At 37.8% G+C, this 24,160-nt stretch overlaps 1 protein-coding gene across 1 annotated transcript in view; it reads right to left on the minus strand.

Annotated features, from left to right (window-relative positions):
- The window catches only part of tpp2 (tripeptidyl peptidase 2), a 108,977-nt gene extending 85,837 nt beyond the window's left edge, over positions 1-23,140 (minus strand). The window contains 12 exon segments of the mRNA XM_052026364.1: positions 3,051-3,178; positions 6,086-6,162; positions 7,142-7,299; positions 8,124-8,180; positions 8,183-8,231; positions 8,233-8,287; positions 8,589-8,653; positions 8,655-8,714; positions 10,469-10,573; positions 11,844-11,939; positions 16,018-16,146; positions 22,933-23,140. Coding sequence (XP_051882324.1) covers positions 3,051-3,178; positions 6,086-6,162; positions 7,142-7,299; positions 8,124-8,180; positions 8,183-8,231; positions 8,233-8,287; positions 8,589-8,653; positions 8,655-8,714; positions 10,469-10,573; positions 11,844-11,939; positions 16,018-16,146; positions 22,933-23,094 — 1,141 coding nt within the window. The 5' untranslated portion in view covers positions 23,095-23,140.
- Between the last annotated feature and the right edge of the window lie 1,020 nt (positions 23,141-24,160).

Raw genomic sequence — 24,160 nt, forward strand, 5'->3', positions numbered from 1 at the left:
AGACAAGTTTTTCACTGCACCTCAGTACAAGTGACAATAATAAACCAATACCAAAATTAAATGTCTTGCTCCAGAGCTTTTTGACATGACTATCCTTGGCTTTGTGTCAAACACTTCAGACAACAATCCACACAGAATTCCAAAATTGAAAGCCATTCATTGAAATGCAATGTTGATGGACCAAATCACAGAAATTCCATCAAGGTAAAATAGTACATGAAAAAAATTAACCAGTGAACTAAAATAATTCTCTCCACTTAACATAGAACAGTACAGCACAGAACAGGCCCTTCGGCCCACAATGTTGTGCCAACATAGCTAATCCCTCCTACCTACAGGATGCCCATATCCCTCTATTTTTCTCTCATTCACGTACCCATCCAAGCCCCTCTTAAAAGCACCCAACGAATTTACCTCCACCACCCTATCAGGCAACATATTCCTGGCATCCACCACTCTCTCAGTAAAAAAAAAACTTACCCCTCACGTCTGTTCTGAACCTACCCTCTCTCATCATAAGTGCATGACCTCTGGCATTGGATTGCTCAATAATGGGAGTATGATATTGCTTGTTCACCTTATCTATGCCTCTCATAATTTTATACACTTCCAACAGATCACCCCTCAGCCTCCACCGCTCCAGAGAAAAGAGCCCAAGTTTGTCCAGCCTCTCCTGATTTATGAAACTATTTATGAAATCTTACATAGCAGCCAAACAGAAGCCTAGTAAATTGCAGCTGACTACATAGTGCATACCAGCAAACATGGTACAAACAAAGTACCGCATCCAGAAATGGTTAGGTTCAATTTCACATTTAATATCCAGCTAGCATGATACACAAGCTCAGGAAAAAGGAACACAAACCCAAATAAATTAGGACCACAAATATAAACAGTAAATTATCCAACCACTTGGACATTAATTGATCTGTACTTAGAATAGGAAGGGCAAGAAAACACCAATGTCAGAATGTTGGTATTATCATAAGGAGTGGTACCATCATACAGCCAAATTAAGGCATGGTATTTTTAATTACAATAGTGTAAGTGAAGGCATTTGCAAACCTGGTTTTTAAATAATTTCAGTCAATTTAGCTTTGAGCTGTGACTGCTTGACGTTCAAGACAGCAAAATTAAATAGTCCTTTTTGGAGGCACACAAGAGTGAAATAGATTGGCCGGTTGAGTGACGTCGCAACTGCAACCTCGCAGTCAATGTCAGCAAAACCAAGGAATTGATTGTGGACTTCAGGAAGAGGAAGTCAGGAGAACACACACCAGTCCTCATTGACGGGTCAGTGGTGGAAAGGGTGAGTCTCAGAGGAGCTATCCTGGGCCCAACACATTGATGCAGTCACAAAGGCAGCACGCCAGTGGCTCTACTTCGTTAGGACTTTGAGGAGATTTGGTTTGTCACCAAAGACTCTTGCAAGTTTCTATAGATGTACAGTGGAGAGCATTCTGATTGGTTGCATCACGGCCTGGTATGGAGGCTCCAATGCACAGGATCGCAAGAAGCCACAAAGGGTTGTAGACTCAGCCAGCTCCATCACAGGCACAACCCTCCCAACCACTGAGGAGAGCTTCAAGAGGCGATGCCTCAAGAAGGTGGCATCCATCACTAGGGACCCTCACCATCCAGGATATGCCCTCTTCTCATTACTACCATCAGGAGGAGGTACAGGAGCCTGAAGACCCACACTCAATAATTTAGGAACAGCTTCTTCCCTTCCGCCATCAGATTTCTGAACAGTCCATGAACACTACCTCATTATTCCTTTTTTTTGCACTATTTATTTATTTTATAATTAATAGCAATTTTACATCTTTCCATTGTACTGCTGCTGCAAAAGAACAAATTTCATAACATACAAGTCAGTGATAATAAACCTAATTCTGATTCAGTTTTCCATAACACTGTGCAAAAAGTACTCAATGAGATGGAATTTCTAATTAAAAACTTAAGGCTCCTATAGTTTTCAGCCCATTAAATGGAAAACTGCAGCCTAATAATAAGGAAACAATCACAGCATCTAAAATTTACAGAGACTACATCTGGGTGGACAGGAATATACATTTACAAAAATGAATTTTATTGAAGTTAGAATCTTGATAAAGGGTTGATTAAGCAGTTAAGTAACAACGGGAACATTTTATCAATTCTCCAACAAAAAGTTTTCTGTTTAATCAATTTACATTCTTTAATCCAAAGTTCGAGAAGACCTAAAATGGCTCTCAGTTATCTTCCAGCATTTCGCTATATTGCCTTTTTGGATATAGGGGAAATACTGGAAGATTTTGTAATGATATAATAATGCAAGTGTTTTTAAAATGCACAACCTAAACAACAGGAAAACTAACCAATATTTCCTAAAATTTAAGAACTTTATTGAATTAGTATTTTGGTCAAAATTCAATAGCTTAAATACATGCAAAGACTGTAAATTTCATAAGTCAATGTTTGACCATTAGTCTGTTCAGAATGAGTCAGGCCAGCTGATTTCAGCCGGTAAGAATCCAGTTGTAATACAATTATGCCAGTCTCTCTAATATCCTGGTACAATGTGGTTCACCACCCTTCTCCACGCACTCTGCACAACTTATCTCCGTATTGCTTGATTACAAGTGCAGAGGAAGTGAACTACGGGCTGATTAATAGAATATAGTTCAATAGCGATGTCTACTGTGGTCAAATGACTTTAAACAGTCATTATCAAAGTTTAAACAGGATAACTGGCACTTGAGAGCAGTAGCGGATCACTTCAATCCACTGTCAGCACCTTCAAGGGAAAAACTTTTTTTAAAAAAATTTCTGCAGCATAATAATGGGCCCTTCCAGCCCAACGAGCCCGTGCCACCCAATTACACCCACGTTAACCTACTAATTCACACGTCTTTGGAATGTGGGAGGAAACCAGAGCACCCGGAGGAAGCCCACACAGTCACGGGGAGAATGCACAAACTCCTTATAAACATTGGCACAATAGTAATTTTAAAAAATGATTACCTCAGGAAAGGGTTTCACAGGAGTTAAATAAAACTAGTTCCTACCAATGACACTGGAAGTAGTTCCACCTGGACATCCTACAGTGGAAAGGCAAGGTCCATTGTTGCCTGCACTTGACACGTAGATCACATTATGTTTCAATACAGCTTCATTAATTACTTCACAAATACATCTAAAAATGTTGAAAAATCATTAGAACTTTTGCAATAATTGAGTGTTGCATGAATTACTATCATCTAATGAAGTTATGGAATTCATCTAAATCCATGCAAACTAAATTTACGCCAACAAATTTATAGGACTATTTTAAATCATTCGACACTAAATAATTCAGTACCTCATCCATTAACTCATTCAAATCTGGTGATCAACAATGTTATGCATTATTTTGGATTTCAGGCAAAATATATGAGACACAATCATCCAGCGTCTTGCAATGCCCATATTTTGAAGTGCATTCATGAACATTTTTGTACATTACATTATTGTGATTCAGCTGGCCTATTATTGGGATCAGTAATTCCAAATTCAACAGGAATGGATAAATGATTATTCATCAGACAACTCCTATTCATCTGTACACCAAAACAAGGGTGTGTGGTAAATACAAATCAGGCACTCTAGCATGGAGGCATCCATGAATGAAGACTCAAGGTACGAAAAAAAAGCAAATGTGCTGATTGCCATGGAGGAAATGAAATGAGCTGACAGATTCTTTACATTGACATGTTAAAAGAAATCACTGTATTGTTCATTCTAACAGTGGGGAATATATCTTCCATTTTATTACAGTGTGCATGGAATGAGCCAAGTGGCAATCCTTTCAAGAAGGTGTTGATGGACACATGCTGTTGTTGCTTGAGCACAAGTCCAAGCCTGCAGGCAAAGCTCAAGCCCGCAGAGGAAGGCAGCACAGCTAATCTCCCAGATACAGTACTGGTGGCCAGTTAACAGGCCGACTTGACCACAAGGTGGAGGATAGAAATACTGCTGTCCTTAGGGACCAGTTCTGAACCCTGCCCCTGCTCACACCTGGCTTTTGTGGTAATAGAGGATTTGGGGAGAGGCTTTAATGGTCACTATGCTAAACCTCTACCCAGGCAACTCCTTTATACTGTATGAACTGTATGAACCATTTGTACAGATTCAGGGGATTAATGCCATCCTTCCAATTATTTTGTAATGCTCATAACATTGGTTAAGTTGTTCTTCCAGTCACTCAATAACGTGCTGTCTTCTGTCAGGTTTGCATCCTTCTTACACACTGGATGAAGTTCACCTTTGATTTCTGATGAAGTTCTGATTTTTTAACTCCGATCTCTGCATCTTTTTGCATTGGGCCTGCCAATTGCTCTGAGCATTCTCTGGTGATTTTCTGCAGACTTCAGTGAGACAAAACTTTCAGCAAAATTGAAGTAAACTATTACTTCTGCTGATGTGGGAAATGTGATGATGAACATAGGATACAATTTTTCTGATCTCTCTGCACATATCCTCTGGTATCTATCAAAAGCGAAGCAGGTGTCTGGATATTAACAGGAAATCTGAATCCTGTACATCGACAGAACAACACTCAACGACTGCAAATGAATCATCAAGAATATCCTTACAATAAAACAAACTCACTGTTCTTGGTAATTTCAATACCCATCTCAGTGAGGATTGAAAGTATTTGAGCCAAACCAAATGGCCAAAACGACATAGGTAACCTCAATGAAAATGGCTAGGGCGTTCCAGGCTTTGGGCCACTGGTTTAATAGTCTCAAACACCTATTTTGCAGCCACATCAAGGCCATGTGAAAGCATTCCATTCAAGACAATGGCACGTGCTGTTTGCAACATTGATCATGGCCTTGCCATCCAAACCAAGGCCCGACTACACCCTAACATCCATAATGTGAATCCTGAAGGCAAACTTTATCTTAACAGTCCTATCATGAAGTCAATGGCTGTTATGCAAAGTTTGAAAGTGCACGATGTTTTGAAAATGATCAATCTAACTCTGACACCTTATGAGAAAATTTCAAGAACAAGACAATGTGTACTACCTAAGACATCTTTGGAATATTCAAAGAAAACAAAACAAGCCAATTAATTCACAGCTTCTGAACATCTGTTGGTCCCATTCAAAAAAAGAAAAAAAACAAGTTCACTTAGTTCTATTTCAATAGCGAAAGAAGTCCAGAACTAAAGTTCAAAAAGCCAAAGAATAAGATGCAGAAAATCACCAGAGAACACGCTCAAAGCAATTAGCAGGGCCCATACAAAAAGATGCAGAGCTTTGTCTGCAACGAGTAGACCTTTATTACACCTATGATGAAATCTAAACTTCATCCAATTTGTTAGAACAGTACAAACCTGATGAAAAACAGTACCTTAATGAATACTTAATCAATGTTATCAACATTATAAAGAACTGGAAGTATGCCACTATCAGGCTTGTGTCATATGTACCTTTCTTTATAGTTGTGAAATCTAGGATATAAGCAGGAGTAGAAATGGAAACAGTTGCCACCCTCCCAGGCTCATAATAGTTCTTGGAACAGCCTGGGACCACTAACAAGGTCCTTGAGATAATTGGCCTATTGTTATATTAGAATGCAATGGACACTTTGCAGACTTCTACTCTATCGCCCATTAAAGAGCCACCTGAGACAAAGGACAAAGCTCAAAAACATCAACAAATACAGGCTACAAGGATTCTCCATTCCCACTTGGCAGTGATTAGAGAGAAGACCTGAGAGAATCATGCCTGCAACCACCTGTCAGGTCAGGACAGGTACAGGTACTGTAAGAGCCTAAAGTGACACAAAGCAACATCGCAAATGGGAAATAGCTGTTGGACTGGTAAGTCCATTTTCAAAGTGGCTATTTTAAGTATTAAGAACCAACAGGGGCAACTTAGGACCAGCATATCTTATAAAAATGATAGAAAATCTTATGAGGTTACATTAATAGCAATTTAATTTCTCTTTCCACTATTCAAATTTGATCTGTCAATTGATTCAATAATAAGTTACAAACCATTCTTTTGATTTATGTCAAACACAGTTCTGACAAAACAATATGTCATACTCACCCAGCATTGGGCCAATGTGTAGCCTCACCGTAGCTGTAGTTTACAAGATCACATTTATATTTTATTGCTTCAATCATCTGTGGTAAACAGAAATAAAGTTTAACTTATGGAAATTGGGCATTATGAAAAAACATACGAAAGCAAACTTATTTCAAGTCTTCCACCTTTTTCCAAACAGGATCAAGAATAAATGTTGTTCCTGCCACTCTGAAAGACATTTTAAACAGTCTAATTATACGTTCTGAAAGGATATCAAATTAAGTCCTCAATTTCTACAGAATGTATAATTGATAATTTTAATAAATCATACTATAATAATAAAGTTTATTGCAAAATACTTTACATAATGCAAACTGATATCTTAGCATAGCGCTGATTTTCAGATAAGACACATTGCTCTATGGTTTCTATTATTTAGCTTCAGTGTATGCTGTTTCAGTGACACATTTCAGATCACTTGCAACTGGATCAGAGTACCATAAGCTGTGTACCCTATCAATTGGAGCAAAAATAACCAACGTGCTTCTCAAACCTGCCTCACAATATACAATGCTCCAAATAGCTGAACACTCAGAGCATGATGGCAGGGCAATTACTTCAGCTGTTTGGATGCTGAGAGTAGCTTTACTAATTAATCTAGAGTTTCAGAAATAAAAATATAGGATCAACTTTTTTAACTGGTGTTTAGAGGCACATTAAAATAATCCTGGATGATTCTCCATTTATTATTCCTCTAGGCAGAAAGGCATCTGGGATTCGCCAAGGAACTCCCTCCAGCAATGTATTTTAAGTTTTCAGTTAGGGTTATTCAACTTAGATTTTTTTGGAAGGACATTAATTTAACAAAAATAAAATGTTCAATTTCATGCAATAATTAAGTTGGTTCTAGAATAGCATACGCATACCTGGAAGATTTTATCTCCTCTATTTCAAAATATGGAATCAGATAAGAATAGGAGGAAAATCCAATGGAAAAAAAAATCAAAGAAACATTTTTTAAACACTGAAACTTTTACTGTTGATAACAAAGATTAACTTAGAAAAAAAACACTCCACAGCTCTGATCAACCCCTGTACCAGGTTTCCATGGTACTAAGTTCTTGTGTCACCAATCTTCACAGCAAGAATTTGAGCCCCAGGTGCTATACCATTCCGTTCAGGATCATCTGGAAAGAAACCTGCAGCTATGCTAGCTACATGTGTCCCATGGGCCCCTGTTGAGGAAAAATGCCAACAATAGAGATACAGCAGCTCTTCAATAACTGCTACAGCTGTGACTTCAATGGCGCAGTCTGCCGATGGTACACTGAATCAATTACACAAGCTAGCTGTAAGAGGTGATAACCTTCTCCATTATTTTAATGCTGGGTAATTCTGAGGGGTTCACACACATATCCAATATGTGGGATCTCAGTATGCATTTGGAAGAAGCAGCCAGAATATTTTGGATAAAACATGTTGAGTGATAGAACAAAATAGAAAGGATTTCAAACAAACTGATGTAAAGTACTGTAAATCAGAAGGAAAAATGGGACATGTGTATGTCATGAATGATATTAAAATAACTAATGACAACATTGGAAGGGACCTGGTAATCTTACCAGATAAAAATCATAAATAATGCTCATCGAATCGTGTTTGTAAAAAGATCCTAACACCTGTCAGGCAAAACAAGCAAATTCCACACTGCACCTGGCAAAAGTGTACTAATAACATATGTCGAAGTTACTGGAGAATTCCATTTACTTGTTTAAAGCCATTGATTGCTGGATAAATTTAATCACAATTTAACGTCTTTTCAAGGTTGAAGGACAATTTCAAAACAAGTGACAGAGTATAGAAAATGATTATCATTGTTACAGTGTCTCTCTTGATTGGTTGAATGAGTGTTTGATATCAGAGTGCCAAAAATTCATAAACATAACAGTTCAGAAATCCAGACAGCCATGCTTTGTTTCTTCAATACTATGGTCCCACTTGCAAATCCTCCATTTATCCTAGCAGAGCATGCGCAAGTGCCGATGAAATCAAGTCTTACCTCCACTTGTCACAATACAGAGGGTATTGCCTTCATCATAAATATTGACTGAGTAGTGAGCATCTCAGATAACCCTAATGACGCATATTCCTGGGCTTCATTGTAGTTTTCTCAATACAGTGCAGATGCTGAGATCCCCACATTCACTTGTATCTACACAGGCTCTGTTAAAATGAAATACAAATCATGGAGAAAATATTTGAAGTAACAGGAACAATTTAAAAAAAAATCTGAAATCCATATTAATTCCTTTGATTTGTCAAGTTACTACAATGCTGCATGGAGATATTTAAAAACATCAATGTAGTATCTTCCAACTACAAAATTAAGAGCTACTGAAAAGGTTTCATATCACAAAGATTATTTAACAGCTTAAAAATGTCTTAATATCCAAAACACTTTGAGAATATACATTTCTAATACTGATATGCATTCTTTTAAACTACAAATCACTTCACGAGTTACCTCCATGTTTCACCATCGTGCCATACCAGGCAGTCGTAAGAAGGACCCAGATCACTGTATTTTTTCCTCCATAGAATTCAATATTTCTACTTGAGTTTGGAGTTCTTCTCGCTCCATCTTTTCTGCCTTCACAAAAAATGACAATGCTGCTATTGCATTCATTGTTTCCGTCAGGCATCATGTTCACAAACATTTTGAAATATTAATCGAGCAGTTAAACTGCTTAAAAAACAGTTTGAGTAACTTTAGATTTTTTAAACAAATGATATAGATGACAAAGCAATCGAATGTACCATAATCAACTTCAAAATAAATTTGACAATCAAATTTAGTTTCCTGACTTACAGGCCCACAACCACAAAGTCCTGGTAATCTGCCCATGTTTCCCACATATGCATGCACTGCATAAAGGAGTTCAGAACTATGCCCTCAATGGCTTCTCTTTATCAACCAGTATCTTCCTTTAGGCTTACCATGGTAACCAAATGGCACACCAGTCTTAGCATGAGGGTAATAACATGACTATTAACTGGACATTACCTATATGATGTGCAGTGTATGGTTGCAGGACATTTAATTGGCATCTGTAAATTGCTGCATAAGCAGGTCAATAATGCAATCTTCAAAAGGGTAGGACTTATTCCACCTAATGTTCCCTAGCAAGAGAGAATGAAATGTACTCAGCTCTCTTGGAATTGAATGTATCACTGATCACACTTGCCACAGTAAATCAATGTATATAAATCAATACCATAAGTAGGTAATTTCACCAGCTCTACCCTGGAAGTAACATAATCCATTCGACTTGTTCACAGTTACCTTGTCAAATACATGGTGGCCTTTAGCCTGTTCTGAGAAATCTGGCTGCAGCAGGTGGCACATTTCAGTGAGGATGCCCTGACTGAGACATAAACATCTCACACTGCTCTTTGCTAGGTATCAGGTAGTAAAGTTGCTCCCTGAAGACCATGCTTGATTTGGGGGTCCTGCAAGGCATCTATTTTCCCCACCCCCATTGTCCAATTACCCTGCTCTGGTTGCCTCTGTTATTTTCCCAGCTCTACTACACTCTGAAAGAAATATCTACTCATGCATGCACAGCTGGAAGCAATTGGTTTATGGAGAAGCTTGAAATCTAGTCCAACAGCACATCGTTACAGGATGTTGTGTGCAAATTGAAAGAACTCTCAAAAGCACCAAGCATTTGAGTTGTCACAACAGCCAACAGAAAAACTGATTAGCAACAAAGCTCCAAATGGTTGGTAATTTATTTTTAAACATAATTCAGAGGGGCAGGCTGGGGACTAGGGACAGCTCATCTTGCTGCTCAACTTGTATTCGGCTGTGCAAAGTTAAGAGAAGCCATCAGCTAGAATGTTGAACTCTATTTAAGCAGCTCTGTTGCCATATCAGTATTGCACAACTATTCATGACATGCCTGCTCTGTATACTTTGCCATACCAATATGGTGGACAACTACACGTGTAGGCCACTCACTGGTCACTTCTCAGGTACAAATTCACTATTGTTACACGAGTGAACAATTCGTGCTGTGAAGACTAACTTTGTGGCTTAAGTATTCTGAAAATGACATGAACTATAATGCTAATGCATAAAGGTCGACTGGTTATTTAGTACTCAGTATATTACTAAAATCAGATATTAATGCATGTTTGTTTATGTTTCAGCCTCATTTAGAGAACCAGCGCTGTCAATTTTAAATCATTTAAGCAATTCGTTATTAACTGTCAGTTTTACATGAGAGACAATGGGGGTTTTAATTTAACAAATTCATTTGAACAATTACTTTTGATTTAACAACTTTAATTGAAGCATTACTCACAGATTATACTATAAATCGATTCTTAAAAAAAACTAACTTGTGACAAATTTGTATGAGTACTGTCAAACTCATCAAGTTTTCTGCAAGCTTCTGCCAAACAAACACGATGAACTGGATCCCAGAGTTTCTCACGTTTTTCTTTCTGCAAAGCAAAATGACAATACAGTATATACTCAGCCATCCACCGTCCATGAGGCATGGGGGATGCTGGTCACATGAATATGCCTGTCGTGTGAGAATTGTTCAATAAACAAATATGACTGTACATCATACACTAGTATTCTATGTGTAAGCCTTTATATAAATTGCCAAGATATGTCATCTCCTTACCCTTTTAAATAACATTATTCTACCCAGCAATTCTATATTTTAAGGCTAAACAGCATTACTGTAAAATAAAATAACAGTAAATCAAATGAATAATGGAATAATGTATGCACCATCACATGAAGTTCAAAGAGGATGTGGTTGCTCATAAGCCTACAACTACACTGCCCTTTTGTATAAACATAAATAAACTTAAAAGGTCTTTTAACACTTATTTTTCATAACACTCAAAATAAAATTCTTAGCATGATGGATAAATGGGAGAAATACAATACAGTTTCTGAAACAAAACTGGTACCAGCCGTTGCTTTTAAAACATGCGAGGGACTGAGGGTGGGCTGCTCTGCTGCAAGCTGATGGGAGACAGCACACAAAACCTGCGCACCATATTCAAACTTATGTTTTTGAAAAAAATTTATGAAATTGATTCATATTAATGGAAAGTTTTGCCGGATGCTTGTGAATTTTGGATGCATGAATACCAGATAAATGAAAGTTTACTGTACATTCTTTTCAATTATCCTTCATCTTTCACTAAATGAATCAGAGTAAATAACTTATTAGAAACAAATCAAATGACTTAAGCAGAGGAGATTTACCAGGCTGCTGCCTGGATTGGAGAGCATGTCTTATGAGGATAGGTTCAACGAGCTATGGCTTTTCTCTTTGGAGAGAAGGAGGATGAGAAGTGACTTGATAGAGGTGTACAGGATGATAAGAGGCATAGATTGAGTGGACAGTCAGAGACCTTTTTCCCAGGGCAAAAATGGCTAACACGAGGGGGCATAATTTTAAGGTAATTGGAGGAAGGTATAGGGGGCATGTCAGAGGTAAAGTGTTTGTATCTTTTTTTTTAAAAACACAGAGTGGTGGGTGCGTGGAACACACTGCTGGCAGAGGTGTGGAGGCAGATACATTACGGACATTTAAGAAACTCTTAGACAGACACATGAATGATAGAAAAATGGAGGGCAATGTGGGAGGGATGAGTTAGATAGACAGAGTAGGATAAAATGTCAGCACAACATCGTGGGCCGAAGGGCCTGTACTGTTCTATGTTCTAATAATGCACACCATAGCCTTACCTGTATTCTTTCCCTAAGTGCTTTAGGGAAAAATTCATATCCATTTTTGAGACCAACATGATATTTTCCTGATGGGTTTATCCAATTTTCAGGAATCTTTAAAACAAAGAGTTGTGCTTTTATTGTACATAAAACATGAATATTGTTTAATATACAATACACTAAAACCATCAGCTATATAGTAGGAACGAGGAAAGAATCTGCTTATCTGCCTTCCCTTTAATATTGCCTTTTATACATTGTACACTAAAATCCAATGAAGTATATTTGAATGATTAAAACAATGTAGGGAAATGTTATCACTTGCACAGAAGCAAGCTTAATTAGAACATTTTTTATTGTTTCTTTCGTGCATTATTTTTAAAATTTCTTAAATATTTTACCACAGATTTTAACATTTGTTCTTTTTTCAGAAATCACTTAAAGTTATTAATTAGAAAATACAGTATTAAAAGCAAAAAAGCATATATGAATGGACTAAATGATATTACTGCATCTTGACATATTAGGCGCATTGAACATTCTCAGGAAGGACAATCCAATCAATGGGGCAACATCTCTGGTGGGGGTAAAAAAAGGCCAGACAGTTACGTGGATCAGAGAATCTTACAAAGGACTCATTAGTCACCTCAGACCCAAAGCATTGTAGTGGAAGCAAGTCATCCTCAATCCTGAAGGGGTGCCCAAGAAGAAAATTTATTTTCTTATTCTCATATTAATTCCTTGTAATTGAATTATGATCAACAAATTGAATTTTTAAAATGGTCAGAAAGGAGTGGAGGGAGAGAAAACAAGTTAAGTTCAAAAGGGGTAAAATAAGTGATTCAATAAAAAAGGCAGCAATGGTAGCAAAGAGAAAGATTGAAGGGCATGGAAAATACAAGTGATGGTGAAGACATAAAATGTGATAAGAGGAAATAGAAGAGAGCAACCCAGGGCCCCATTCTTCTATGATTCTCAACCTCTATGCAGGCCACAGTCATTGACAGTTCCTTTCACAACTGCCCAATGTTATATTTCCTACCAATCTTCATAGGAAAGGTAGAAATAATTAGGACAGGCCAGATATACAAGAAAGATTAATGGAAGAAAAGCAGAAAAGTGATAGATCCGGGTGAGGGACTCTGCAACATGTGGGGCAGGTGGATAGATTGGCAAGGTTATTCCACTTTCCTTCTGCTGTTTGCATTTAGCCTCTATGTGCACCGAATGAAGTGACTTAAAGTACTTGAAATCTTCCTGGATGCTTCCCTGCCAGCTCAAGTGGTTTTAAACCAGGGATCCTCAGTATGGATGTTACATACATTCAAGGAGGCCCTGAGGACATCCATGAAGCATTTTCAGTATCCTCCAGGAAATCACCATGATGAATCCACATAGAAGTGTTCACTTTGGAAGTCTGTCATGTGAACAATATGACCAGCCCATTGGAAATAGTGGAGTGTGATCAGAGCCTTGATACTAGGGATGCTAGCCTGGAAGAGAAAGAACTCTGACATTTGCTGCACGTTGACCAGGATGTCATCATTGACCTTATTTGTCCAGGGGCAGAGCTAGATGGCTGTGACAGGTTAGTGAAGGACTTTTGCCTTCCACGTAACTGGTATAAGGGAGAGAACTCTGATATTAGTTACATATTGACCAGAGTGTCATCATGGACCTTGTCTGCCTAGGGACAGAGTTGTGCAGCTATGACAGGTTGATAATGGACCTTTCCTTTCTGCATGTTTGATACGAGGTTCACCCTCATGTATACTTCAGAATTAACAATGCTTTGAAGCTCATCTATTAAGCAAGATTGATCAGACCATTGTAACTCAATGACTGAAGTTGGTATGACCTTTATTCCAGAGTGAAGGTGACAAATATTGAATAGTTTCCTGCTTATCTAAGAGATAACTAGCATTCCACTTGTCTATTTGTTTGTTCCTTTCTCCAGAGATTCTAATTTACGAGGGGAAAGAGCATTGATCTTTCCCAATAGTCAGCTAAACACAGATGAGATATTATGTTGGCTTCAAAATTCACTGGATGCATGTTTTTTTTGAAAATTAAACTAACATTAACCTGAACATGAATGGTCTTAATTTGTCTTGTTCACTACCCAAGTCTGTCTGGTTTATTTCACACCCCCCACCACCCCACCCCCCCACCCCTAACCTTATATGTACAAGTAACCATTAGCTTGCAATTACCTTTTCTATTGACAGGAGATGAAGTGATAGTTAAAAACTAAACATTAGTGCAAAATTTCTTCTCAACCCTTTCCCTGGTCCCAATCTCCGTCTAACAAAATTAATAGATTTTAAATTTATATAGTAATATATCTATTAAAATAGGTGAGTAATACAAACAATGGTATTTTTAAACCACCTTTAACATGCACAGTATTACTTAAAAATATTCTTTACACATGATACTTTAATAAAGCTACTGAGATTTGTCAGTTTATTTTGCAAAATCATTTCAACAAAAATACTACAGTGTACTAATTAAGAGATCCTTAAAAAGCATCGGCGCAGCCAACTGAATGCATCAGAAACTGGGTACACCGCACAAAGTCGAAATTCTATTCGATGAAGCCAAGGGCTTCATTAAAGACAATTTGGTGTCATTATAAAACATACAAATTTTATTGAAACCCTTATTTTGGGCACTGAAATTTCAGTTCCGCTGTACTAAAAAAAAGATTCTGCAGTCAAAGTAATCTACTAAAATAGAAGCTATTAAATGACATACCACAATACTCCTATGAGACCAACATAAAAGTACGGGTACTACATCTACTCATAGCACAGTGTAACCCTCTAATTTCTAAGATGCAAGATTGTGGGTCATTCCATAAAGTTGAACACATACTCTAATGCAGAGCTACTCACTGAATATGTGTAATACTTTTTGGCATTCAAGACACTCATTGAGTTCTACCAGAGAGGTTCCTGCAGTGACCTGGCCAACATCTATACCATATCCAAAACCAGTAAAACTGATTGTGCAAATTGGCTGCTACATTTGGCTGCTACATTTTCCTTATTAACAACGTTAAGGAACCCTCAGTTTTGAAAAGGAAGAAAATAGGCAGACAAATCAGGGAAACAAATACTGACTAGACTTATTGACAAGATCTTCAGAAGTATGATGCAAACATAAAATCAATTTTATAAAGAGTTTTCAGACAAAAAAATGACTTTTTTGGAAATGAATAGATATTATGCACATAGCAAGCTTTTGTGTAACTTCACTGGAACTTCCAGTGTATGTTAACAATAAAATGTTTAGTAAAACATTATTTAATTTGTACTGTATAGAATATTTATAACCTATAAGCACAATGATTAAATAAGTTTGGCATCTATTACAAAATATTTAATCAATGGAATGAGGATGTGAATCGCAAAAAAAGGTTCTTATGTTTTGGGCATCTGAACCCCCAAAAAATTAAAGAAACAAATACAGACACAAGCAAACAAAGAGTTTCCAGTATGGCCATAATCATCAAGTCAAGTGCAATAGCACCAGTTTGAGTTTTACTGTATTGAAGTTTTCAGCACAACTTAAAATCTGCAATACAAAGTAATTTAAAAATATGTGCCTTAAAAAATGTTCAATATATTTTTAAGAATGATAGTCTGGTGCATTTATGAATAGAGTTGAAAAGGCATTTAGCACAAAAAAATGAACATTTTCTTTAATTACACTTTCTAGTCTGTGGGTAACCAAATTTTAATTAACTGAAAGACCTCAGTATACAGAAAATTCTGCCAATTACATTATGGCACTGCAGACAGTTTCTTAACAACTACAAAAATAATATTTGAATGCTTTTATAACATTACTGTTCCTACAACAAAATACAAATATAAAAGTCATCTCAACAGCCAAATAGTGGGTGTTATTAGCAAATAGTCATTAATTCAGTTTTAGAATGTGGACAGTTTTATGGATGGTGCCAATTTCTAGCAATATTTTCTTTAAACCAATGCATGCACTTTTTTTTTGCTGGACACACTTTACAGTTAAAATTCTGTGATCTTATATGTTGTTTTGGCCAACCATGTGATTCATGCCAGGAAAAATAACATCAAAATCTAAAACTGTCCACAACTTTTATGGTAAATTAAAATAAAAATGGCACACAAATTACAAACTTTTCCAAATATATTTCCAAATATACCTTAAGGGTTCTTCCTGAAAAGCCAGTAATTTTCCCATCTTTTTGCTCTATTATGGTGGATGTGTTCACATCTCCACTCCCTGTGGTATCTATAATGTCAATTATTTTTGGCTTTCCATCACTTGTGACCTGTAAAGAAAGTTATATTCATTTTACCAACACCACAACTAATGGCAATCCTGAGAAAAGTAATTGCTCTCAAAAGCCATGTTATTGATTACTGTATCTATTCTCAAGCATAATGAAATTTGTTTTGAAAATTCATTGGTACTAGCCATGCAGAAAGACTAATGGTGAAACATAGGTGAGCTAAATCAAAAATGCATCCCAAGATTACATGCACAAGTAATTCACAACAGTTTATACCGCAACCTTATTGTGATTATTTCAGTGCTGATACATACATAGCAAATTTTATGAGTGACCCAAGCTGATTAGAGCCAGTCTACATCTCTCGAAAGAGAGGCGCACTGTTACTAAAATCAATGATAAAAATTGCAGAAAAGGTTGATGAAAGAACACGAATAAGAACAGAAAGTCTGATTTTCTAACATGAATCTGAAAACATTGATAAACAAGGTGGAAAGGAAGAGAAGGACCCTCTGCCTATAGGAAGGCAGGAAACCTTCCATGCTTTTAGTTAAGCAGGTATTCAGTCAAGACCTTGCCCATCTCCTGTGGCTCCACTCATAGGCCACCACATTGATCCTTAAGGGGACCTACTCTCTCCCTAGTTACCCTTTTAAATCTTTATATTCTTATAGAATCTCTTAGGATTCTCCTTTACCCTATCTGCCAAGTACATCTCGTGAGCCATTTTTCGTTTTCCCGATTTCCATCTTAAGTGTACTCCTACATCTCTTATACTCTGCAAAGGATTTGCTTGATCCCAGCTGCCTATACCTGACACATGCCTCCTCCTTTTTCCTCACCAGAGCCTCAATATCCCTTGTCAACGAGGGTTCCCCAATCCTGCCAGCCTTGCCCTTCACTAACAGGAACAAGCTGACCCTGAATTCTCCCCATTTCACTTTTAAAAGTCTCCCACTTGCCAGACTTTATCTGCTAACAGCTTCTCCCAACCAACCTTTGCGAGTTCCTGTGTAACGTTATCAAAATTAGCCTTGCCGCAATTTAGAGCTCTAACTTGTGGACCAATCCTATCTTTCTCCATGACTATTTTAAAACTAATAAAATTATGGTCCCTGGTCTGAAAGTGTTCCCCCACAACCACTTTAGCCTCTTGCCCCGACTCATTTCCAAACAGGAAGTCGAGTGTTGCTCCCATACCAATCTACATATTATCTGAAAAAAACTTTCCTGGACACGCTTAACAAATTAGGCCCTATGTAATGCTTTCCTAATATGGCAATCCTGGTCAATATTAGGGAAATTACAACTCTATTACGCTAATCTGCAATCTCCCTACATACATGCTCCTCGAATTGCCACTACTATTGGGAGGTCTATTGTACATCAAAGCAATCACCCCCTTCTCATTCCTTATTCTTTCTTCCACATGATCAACTACACAGCCAGTAAATGCACATTTACATTTTTTTTAAATTATACTCTCTAAAATTGAATCATTGTTACTCAAAAAGCAAGGAATACTGATTTCCCTTCAATTGCAAAGGGCCTTCTGGTCACTAAAAAAACACTAGTTAACCATTATATTTATCATCACTGAAACAGTATCGGATCCAGTGCCAGTTTTCTTGGATTCCATGAACTTTTACTTGTTTTTTTGACTTTTACTGTTTTTATGTAGAACTTTGTCAAAAGTTTTGTTAAAATATACTAATTTATTTATAAATAATATTTAATCAACAAGTTGTTTTTGTTTCCTTTGTACACGATTGCATTACTGCGTTAGATACGTTAGACTATTATTTATTGACTATAGTTCTGCCTTCAATACAATAATTCCAAGCAAGCTTGTCACCAAACTCCGAGACCTAGGACTCAACACCTCCCTCTATAACTGGATCCTTGACTTTCTAACAAACAGACTGCAATCAGTGAGGATAGGCAGCAATACCTCCGGCACGATTATTCTCAACACTGGTGCCCCACAAGGCTGCATCCTCAGCCCTCTACTCTACTTCCTATACACTCACGACTATGTGGCCAGATTCTGCTCTAACTCCATCTACAAGTTCACAGATGATACCACCGTTGTAGGCCGTATCTCAAACAGCGATGAGTCGGAGTACAGGAAGGAGATAGAGAGCTTAGTGAAATGGTGTCATGACAACAAGCTTTCCCTCACTGTCAACAAAAGAGCTGGTCATTGACTTCTACATCAATGGTGCTGAGGTCGAGAGGGTTGAGCGCTTCAAGTTCCTGGGTGTGTACATCACCAACAGCCTGTCCTGGTCAAATCACGTAGATGCCACGGCCAAGAAAGCTCACCAGCGCCTCCACTTCCTCAGGAGACTAAAGAAATTTCGTTTGTCCCCTTTGCCTCTCACCAACTTTTACCGATGCACCATAGAAAGCATCCTATCTGGATGTATCACGGCTTGGTACGGCAACAGCTCTCTCCAGGACCGCAAGAAACTGCAGAAAGTTGTGGACACAGCCCAGTGCATCACGGACAGCAGCCTCCCCTCCTTGGACTCTATCTTTACTTCTCGTTGTCTTGGTGTAGCAGCCAGCATAATCAAAGACCCCACCCACCTGGGACATTCTCTCTTCTCTCCTCTTCCATTGGGTAGAAGATACAGGTGCCTGAGGGCACGTACCACCAGACTTAAGGACAGCTTCTACCCCACTGTGATAAGACTATTGAATGGTTCGCTTATACAATGAGATGGACTATGACCTTACGATCTACCTTGTTGTGACCTTGCACCTTATTGCACTGCACTTTCTCTGTAGCTGTGACACTTTACTCTGTACTGTTACTGTTTTTACCTGTACTACATCAATGCACTTTGTACTAACTCAATGTAACTGCACTGTGTAATGAATTGACCTGTATGATCGGTTTGTAAGACAAGCTTTTCACTGTACCTCGGTACAAGTGACAATAATAAACCAATACTAGGCGGCACCTCCATAAATTACGCATATCCACAACATATAGCTAGATGCCACTTTTTAATGTGGTATCTATCCCTTCACTTTCTAACTTGCTGGAAGGAAGAGAAACAAATAGCTTCAAGGACTAAGGACAGTTTAATATGCTGTCAAACTGTAAAAATATTAATAATTTTTGCTATAAAATCACATAAAAAAGTGAAATTCCATATTAATTCTAATAGAATTCTAATGGAAATAGGGTTGACTCTGCCTTGACGAAAAATTGTAAACAAATAAAATGCACAAACAAGGATTAAAAATCAAACGCACAAACTTTAAAAATACAGTGTAATTTTGATGCTTTGTTTCCTTTGAATCTTGCAAAACAAAAATAGGTTGCTCAAAAAATGATTTATTCCACAAAGTGCACTGAAGATCAACAATCAAATTTTTTTCATGATCATAATTCAGTTAGATTTGGTAGTTATAGAAACAGGACAAAAATAAAATAACAGTAAAGTTTTAAACTTGGGGAGGGGAGTGATAAAGAGTTTTACCAGGCTAAGAAGTGTTGTTGCAAAAAGTTGACTAGAAGCAGAGATTTTAAGGTAAATTACTGTCAGAGCATTAGAAGACGTTCAAGAGGGAGATTCAAGGTAAACATGTTCCAAGAAGAAAGCAAAACTCCATGGATGACTTCAGGTAAAAAAAATAAAACTTTTCTCTAAAACTGAGAACATGATGCAGCAGAAAGCCTATCAAATAGTAAATGTAAAATTTAAAGGGAAATTAGAACAGCAAAGAGGGGTGTGAGAAATCAAAGGAAGTCCCAAGATACTTTATAAGTATGAAAAGAACAAGAGAATAACTAAGGAAAGAGCAGGAACTATTAAGGAACAAAAAGGTAACCTAGGAGGCAGAGGAAGTAGATAAGGTTCTCAATGAATACTTTTGCTGCTGTCTTCACAAAAGAAGGGTACAAAGCCAGCATCATTGTTGAGAAAGAAGAGTATTAAATATTAGGTGGGATAAACATAGAAAGAAAGAAAATGGATAAATTGTCAGGTCCAGATACAGTAGATATATCATGCCTGGCTGTTAAAAGCGAGAAATGAAATTGAAGAGGCATTAACCATCATCCGTCAATCCTCCACGACTACACGAGCAGTCCCAGAGTACTGGAGGATTGCTAATGTTGTATTATCTTTTAAAAAGGGAGGAAGTAGTCATTTAAGTAATTACAGGCCCATTACTTTAAATTCGATGGTGGGCAGATTATAGGAATCAAATCTAAGGAACAGTATAACCCTCTATTTAGATAGGCACAAATTAGTCAAGCATGGATTTATTATTAGAAAGTCAGGACTAGTGATTAATTTTTTTGAGACAGTAACAAACAGGGTTAATGAAAGCAACGTATCTGATGCACTTTACATGGATTTTAGCGAGCTGGTACTAAAGTAAAATCCCATGTGATCCAGCACACCGAATCTAAAATTGACTCATTGGCAGGAAGCAAAGGTTAATATACTTTATAGTTGACAAGTGTTTTTGTGACCAGAAGGTTGTCACTCATGGGGTTCCACAGGACTCAATACTTGGTTTATTACTTTCAGTGCTAGGTGTTAATGATTTAAACTTAAATGTAAGGAAAATGTGAAAAAAATTTGTGGATGATTCATATATTGGCAGTGAGGAAAGCTTTGGACTGCAAGATGATATAGATGGAGTGATCAGTCGGACAAGTACGCAACAAGTGGAATTCACTACTGAAAAAAAGTGTGAAATAATGCATTACAGAAAGTGCAACAAGGCAAGGGAATGATTAATAAATGGGAGGATACTGAGAGGTGTAGAGAAGAGGGGAGACTTGGAGTGGATGTCCAAGGTATAGATTATAAAAGCAGGGAAGTTACACTGGATGTGCTTGACTAATGTGTACAGTCCCGGTCATCACGTGATAAGAAAGATGTGATTTCACTGGAAAAGGCATAGGAGAGTTTACAGGAAAATACCAGAACTAGAAAATTATGGCTACAAGGAAAGATTGGATGAGGTAGTTTTCTTTGAAATAAAGGCGACAAGGGGTTGAATTAATTGAGGCATACAAAGTGAAGTGAAGGGCCTAAATTGGATGTCATTGCCTCTTTAAGAACTCGTGTGCTGCTTACATTCATACCCCTTCCTTCTCATCCAACAACAGATAATGTGCTCATGTTTCACTGCACAATTCCTTACAGAGCTCTCTAAGCAGAAACATCTCCGTCTCCAATCTCAGAAGCAATGACCCTGGTTATACAGATCACCAACAAAACAGATGCGCATGGGTTGAACCACCAGCAGTTCTGCAAGCTGTTGATATTCAGACTTTCTTCTGGACAAGACACCAACTGCCGAGAAAGCTTTACCATTTTGCAGCTGTATAGAAGAAGCAACAGCGTTTGTGCAGAAAAGGACCACGAGTATGCAGGGTTTACAGATCCTCCGTACCTGCAGCAATTTTACTTTTTGGTATACATCACCTAACATTTAAATGACTTTAGCAGAAAACTGCAAAGAAAGGAAATCACAGTTCTCTATCTTTCAGAACAGGTACTATCACCTGAGTGTAAACTTGATTTCACTAATCATATATGAAAACAATTTTGCTAGCTCATTTCCCATCACCAAAACAATTCAATGTGGAGGGAAACATTGAGAACTTTAAAAAGTGATACCAAAGATGCAAGCATTCCGCCCATGATTTACCTACTTGTGCAACCGAGTGTTTTCAACTATGAATTTCATAAAAAAAAGTAAACTGAAAGACCAACCAAATAATAAGAGCTTACAATCCCACTTGAAAATTAAACTAATGTCAAGAGTACAAGTTTTGTGAACATTAATAAGCATGTACTGCATAACAAATTAATGCATGCATCTGTGCTGACATTCAATTATTGAAAAAGAGGACCAAATTTGGGGGGAAAAAATCTGTTATTTGGGTGACCAACACCCAGCCTGAATAAATATGAAGACTGTATTTCCCTTTGTAGATGAATCAAGAATGTTATGCAAGTAGAAGAGGTCTGGAACTCACTGCTTGATCACATTTAAAAATACCTGGATGTGTATTTAAAGAATTATGACTGCAGGGATGGAGACCAAGAGGTGGAAGGTAGCACCAAGCTCAGTAGCTCTTTTATGACTGGGACAGCCACCAGGCCAAATGGCCTCTTCCTGCATCATGCTTTTTCAGTCGTCTATAGGCTTGTTTATGGTCAACAAACACAGAAAGCCTAAGATAACCATTAGTTTTTTTAGATTTTCACTTGAAAATGGGCTTTTCAAATATTTTTCTTTTCCAGTATCTTTTTTGTTGGAAAAGGCAAACAACTGAAATCTCTACAACCCGTTTCCATCTGAGACAATAAACTTCAACTGTAAATGGGATGGGAGGGGAGTGCAAATCAAATGCCATAACAAAATGTCAAGTTACCTAAGTCTAGTAACCGAATCTAGGTCATGTTACTTTTCATTGAGTATTAACGAATGGGTAACTGTGCAAAAAAATAATTACTCCACCAAGTCATTAGTGAAAAGAGTAAAATCAGCAAAATCTAAAGCTACCCAACTCAATGTGTTGACCACTTCAAAACTCCCAATAATTAATAAAATAGATTAATAATCAGGTGTTATCTTAAACACAAAATGTAATGGTTAAAACCTGGTTTTAGTAAATGAATGAAGTGATCAGTCGGTTCAGTATTTGCTATAGTGGAAGGCTACGTGGCTCAGGCAGAGTAGCTGCATTTACGGAAGGTTCAACGCGAGAAATGTCCCTTTCCGAAGAGCTGACTATGGGAGTCCGAGGCTTCGCAAGGCCTCCAATCCAGTGTACCGCCTTACCTGGAGTCCCTGTGCACCGGGGTCCACTCCCGTGTCTAAGATAGCAATGAGAATCCCCCTTCCATCGTATTCTGGGTATCGGGAGAGGAAAGATGCAGCGCCGGTCTCTTTCTTCGGTAAAAGACCTTGATACGGGAAGGAGTCGTCCGGATAGGCAGCCATGACTGCGCTCAGTGGGAGTGACACCCGCACAGCTCAAGCTCCGGGCCGCGTTCCACCAGAGAGCACACACCGGGTGGGAGGGAGTCAGAGACCTGAGTGCTGATAATCGCAAGAGGTCACAAGAATTGAGTATCATGCTCCTAGATCTGTTAGAGCTCAAAACTGTTTTAAAAAGTAGCCACTTAAAAATATGATGTTGCAACGTAGAAATAAGCTATGGGGTCTGTTTGATCCTGTCTTAAACAAGCAAAATGTTAGCTTTAGAAAATATGAAGGACAAATGAATTTGACCTGCAATAAGTGCAGAGTTGTATGTCCTACTTTTTGCGAAAGTTCTCGAATATTCGGCATATCCAAGTGTATTTCTGTAAGTCTCAGTTACATCTGGATGAGAACTATCCAAATATATTCTTTCATTCATAAATTCACAAGTATTTATACAGGACATTGATATCTTGCTATTCAAATTAAAAGACATTCCAATTGACTACAAGATTTATGTCATATCAGGAAAACATCAATTTTCTTTCAATATAATAATATTTTCAATAAGTATTTACCCAGGTTTTAGCCCTTCAAAATACAATGGCAGGAGGGCCCTAATTTGTTGCCTTTCCCCGTGGAGTGGCAACTGCAATTGCCCCTCTGCACATAGTGCATGTTGGAATGTGCCAGTCTGCCACATTTGGTTGTAGACTTCACCTAGAAGTGGAAAACCTGTAAGTGTTAGGAAGAACAAAGTGCATCTTTCATTGAACTTATAACCTTCCAACAGCAGTGTGCATCCCTAGGATCAGCTCACCTCGGCAAAGACCAATGCATTCCCTTCCAGACGTTGCCAAGTGCATATCCCAGAAGGAGACATATGATAGTTTTATTCCCACCATAGCTGCCTCAAAGACACTGTATGGTAGTCTTAGTGCTTGTTTGAAAGTTCTGGTGATGAGGCAGTGTGCCAGGATATTTTACAGCATTGAATATTTTACAAATGCAACTTGTTGAGAGCTGTGATTACATTCAGTTTCAAAATAACAGAAGAGCTGTAGTTCTCATACACTAATGGCCT

The sequence above is a fragment of the Pristis pectinata genome, chromosome 11 (genome assembly GCF_009764475.1).
Source record: "Pristis pectinata isolate sPriPec2 chromosome 11, sPriPec2.1.pri, whole genome shotgun sequence".
Taxonomy (NCBI): Eukaryota; Metazoa; Chordata; class Chondrichthyes; order Rhinopristiformes; family Pristidae; genus Pristis; species Pristis pectinata.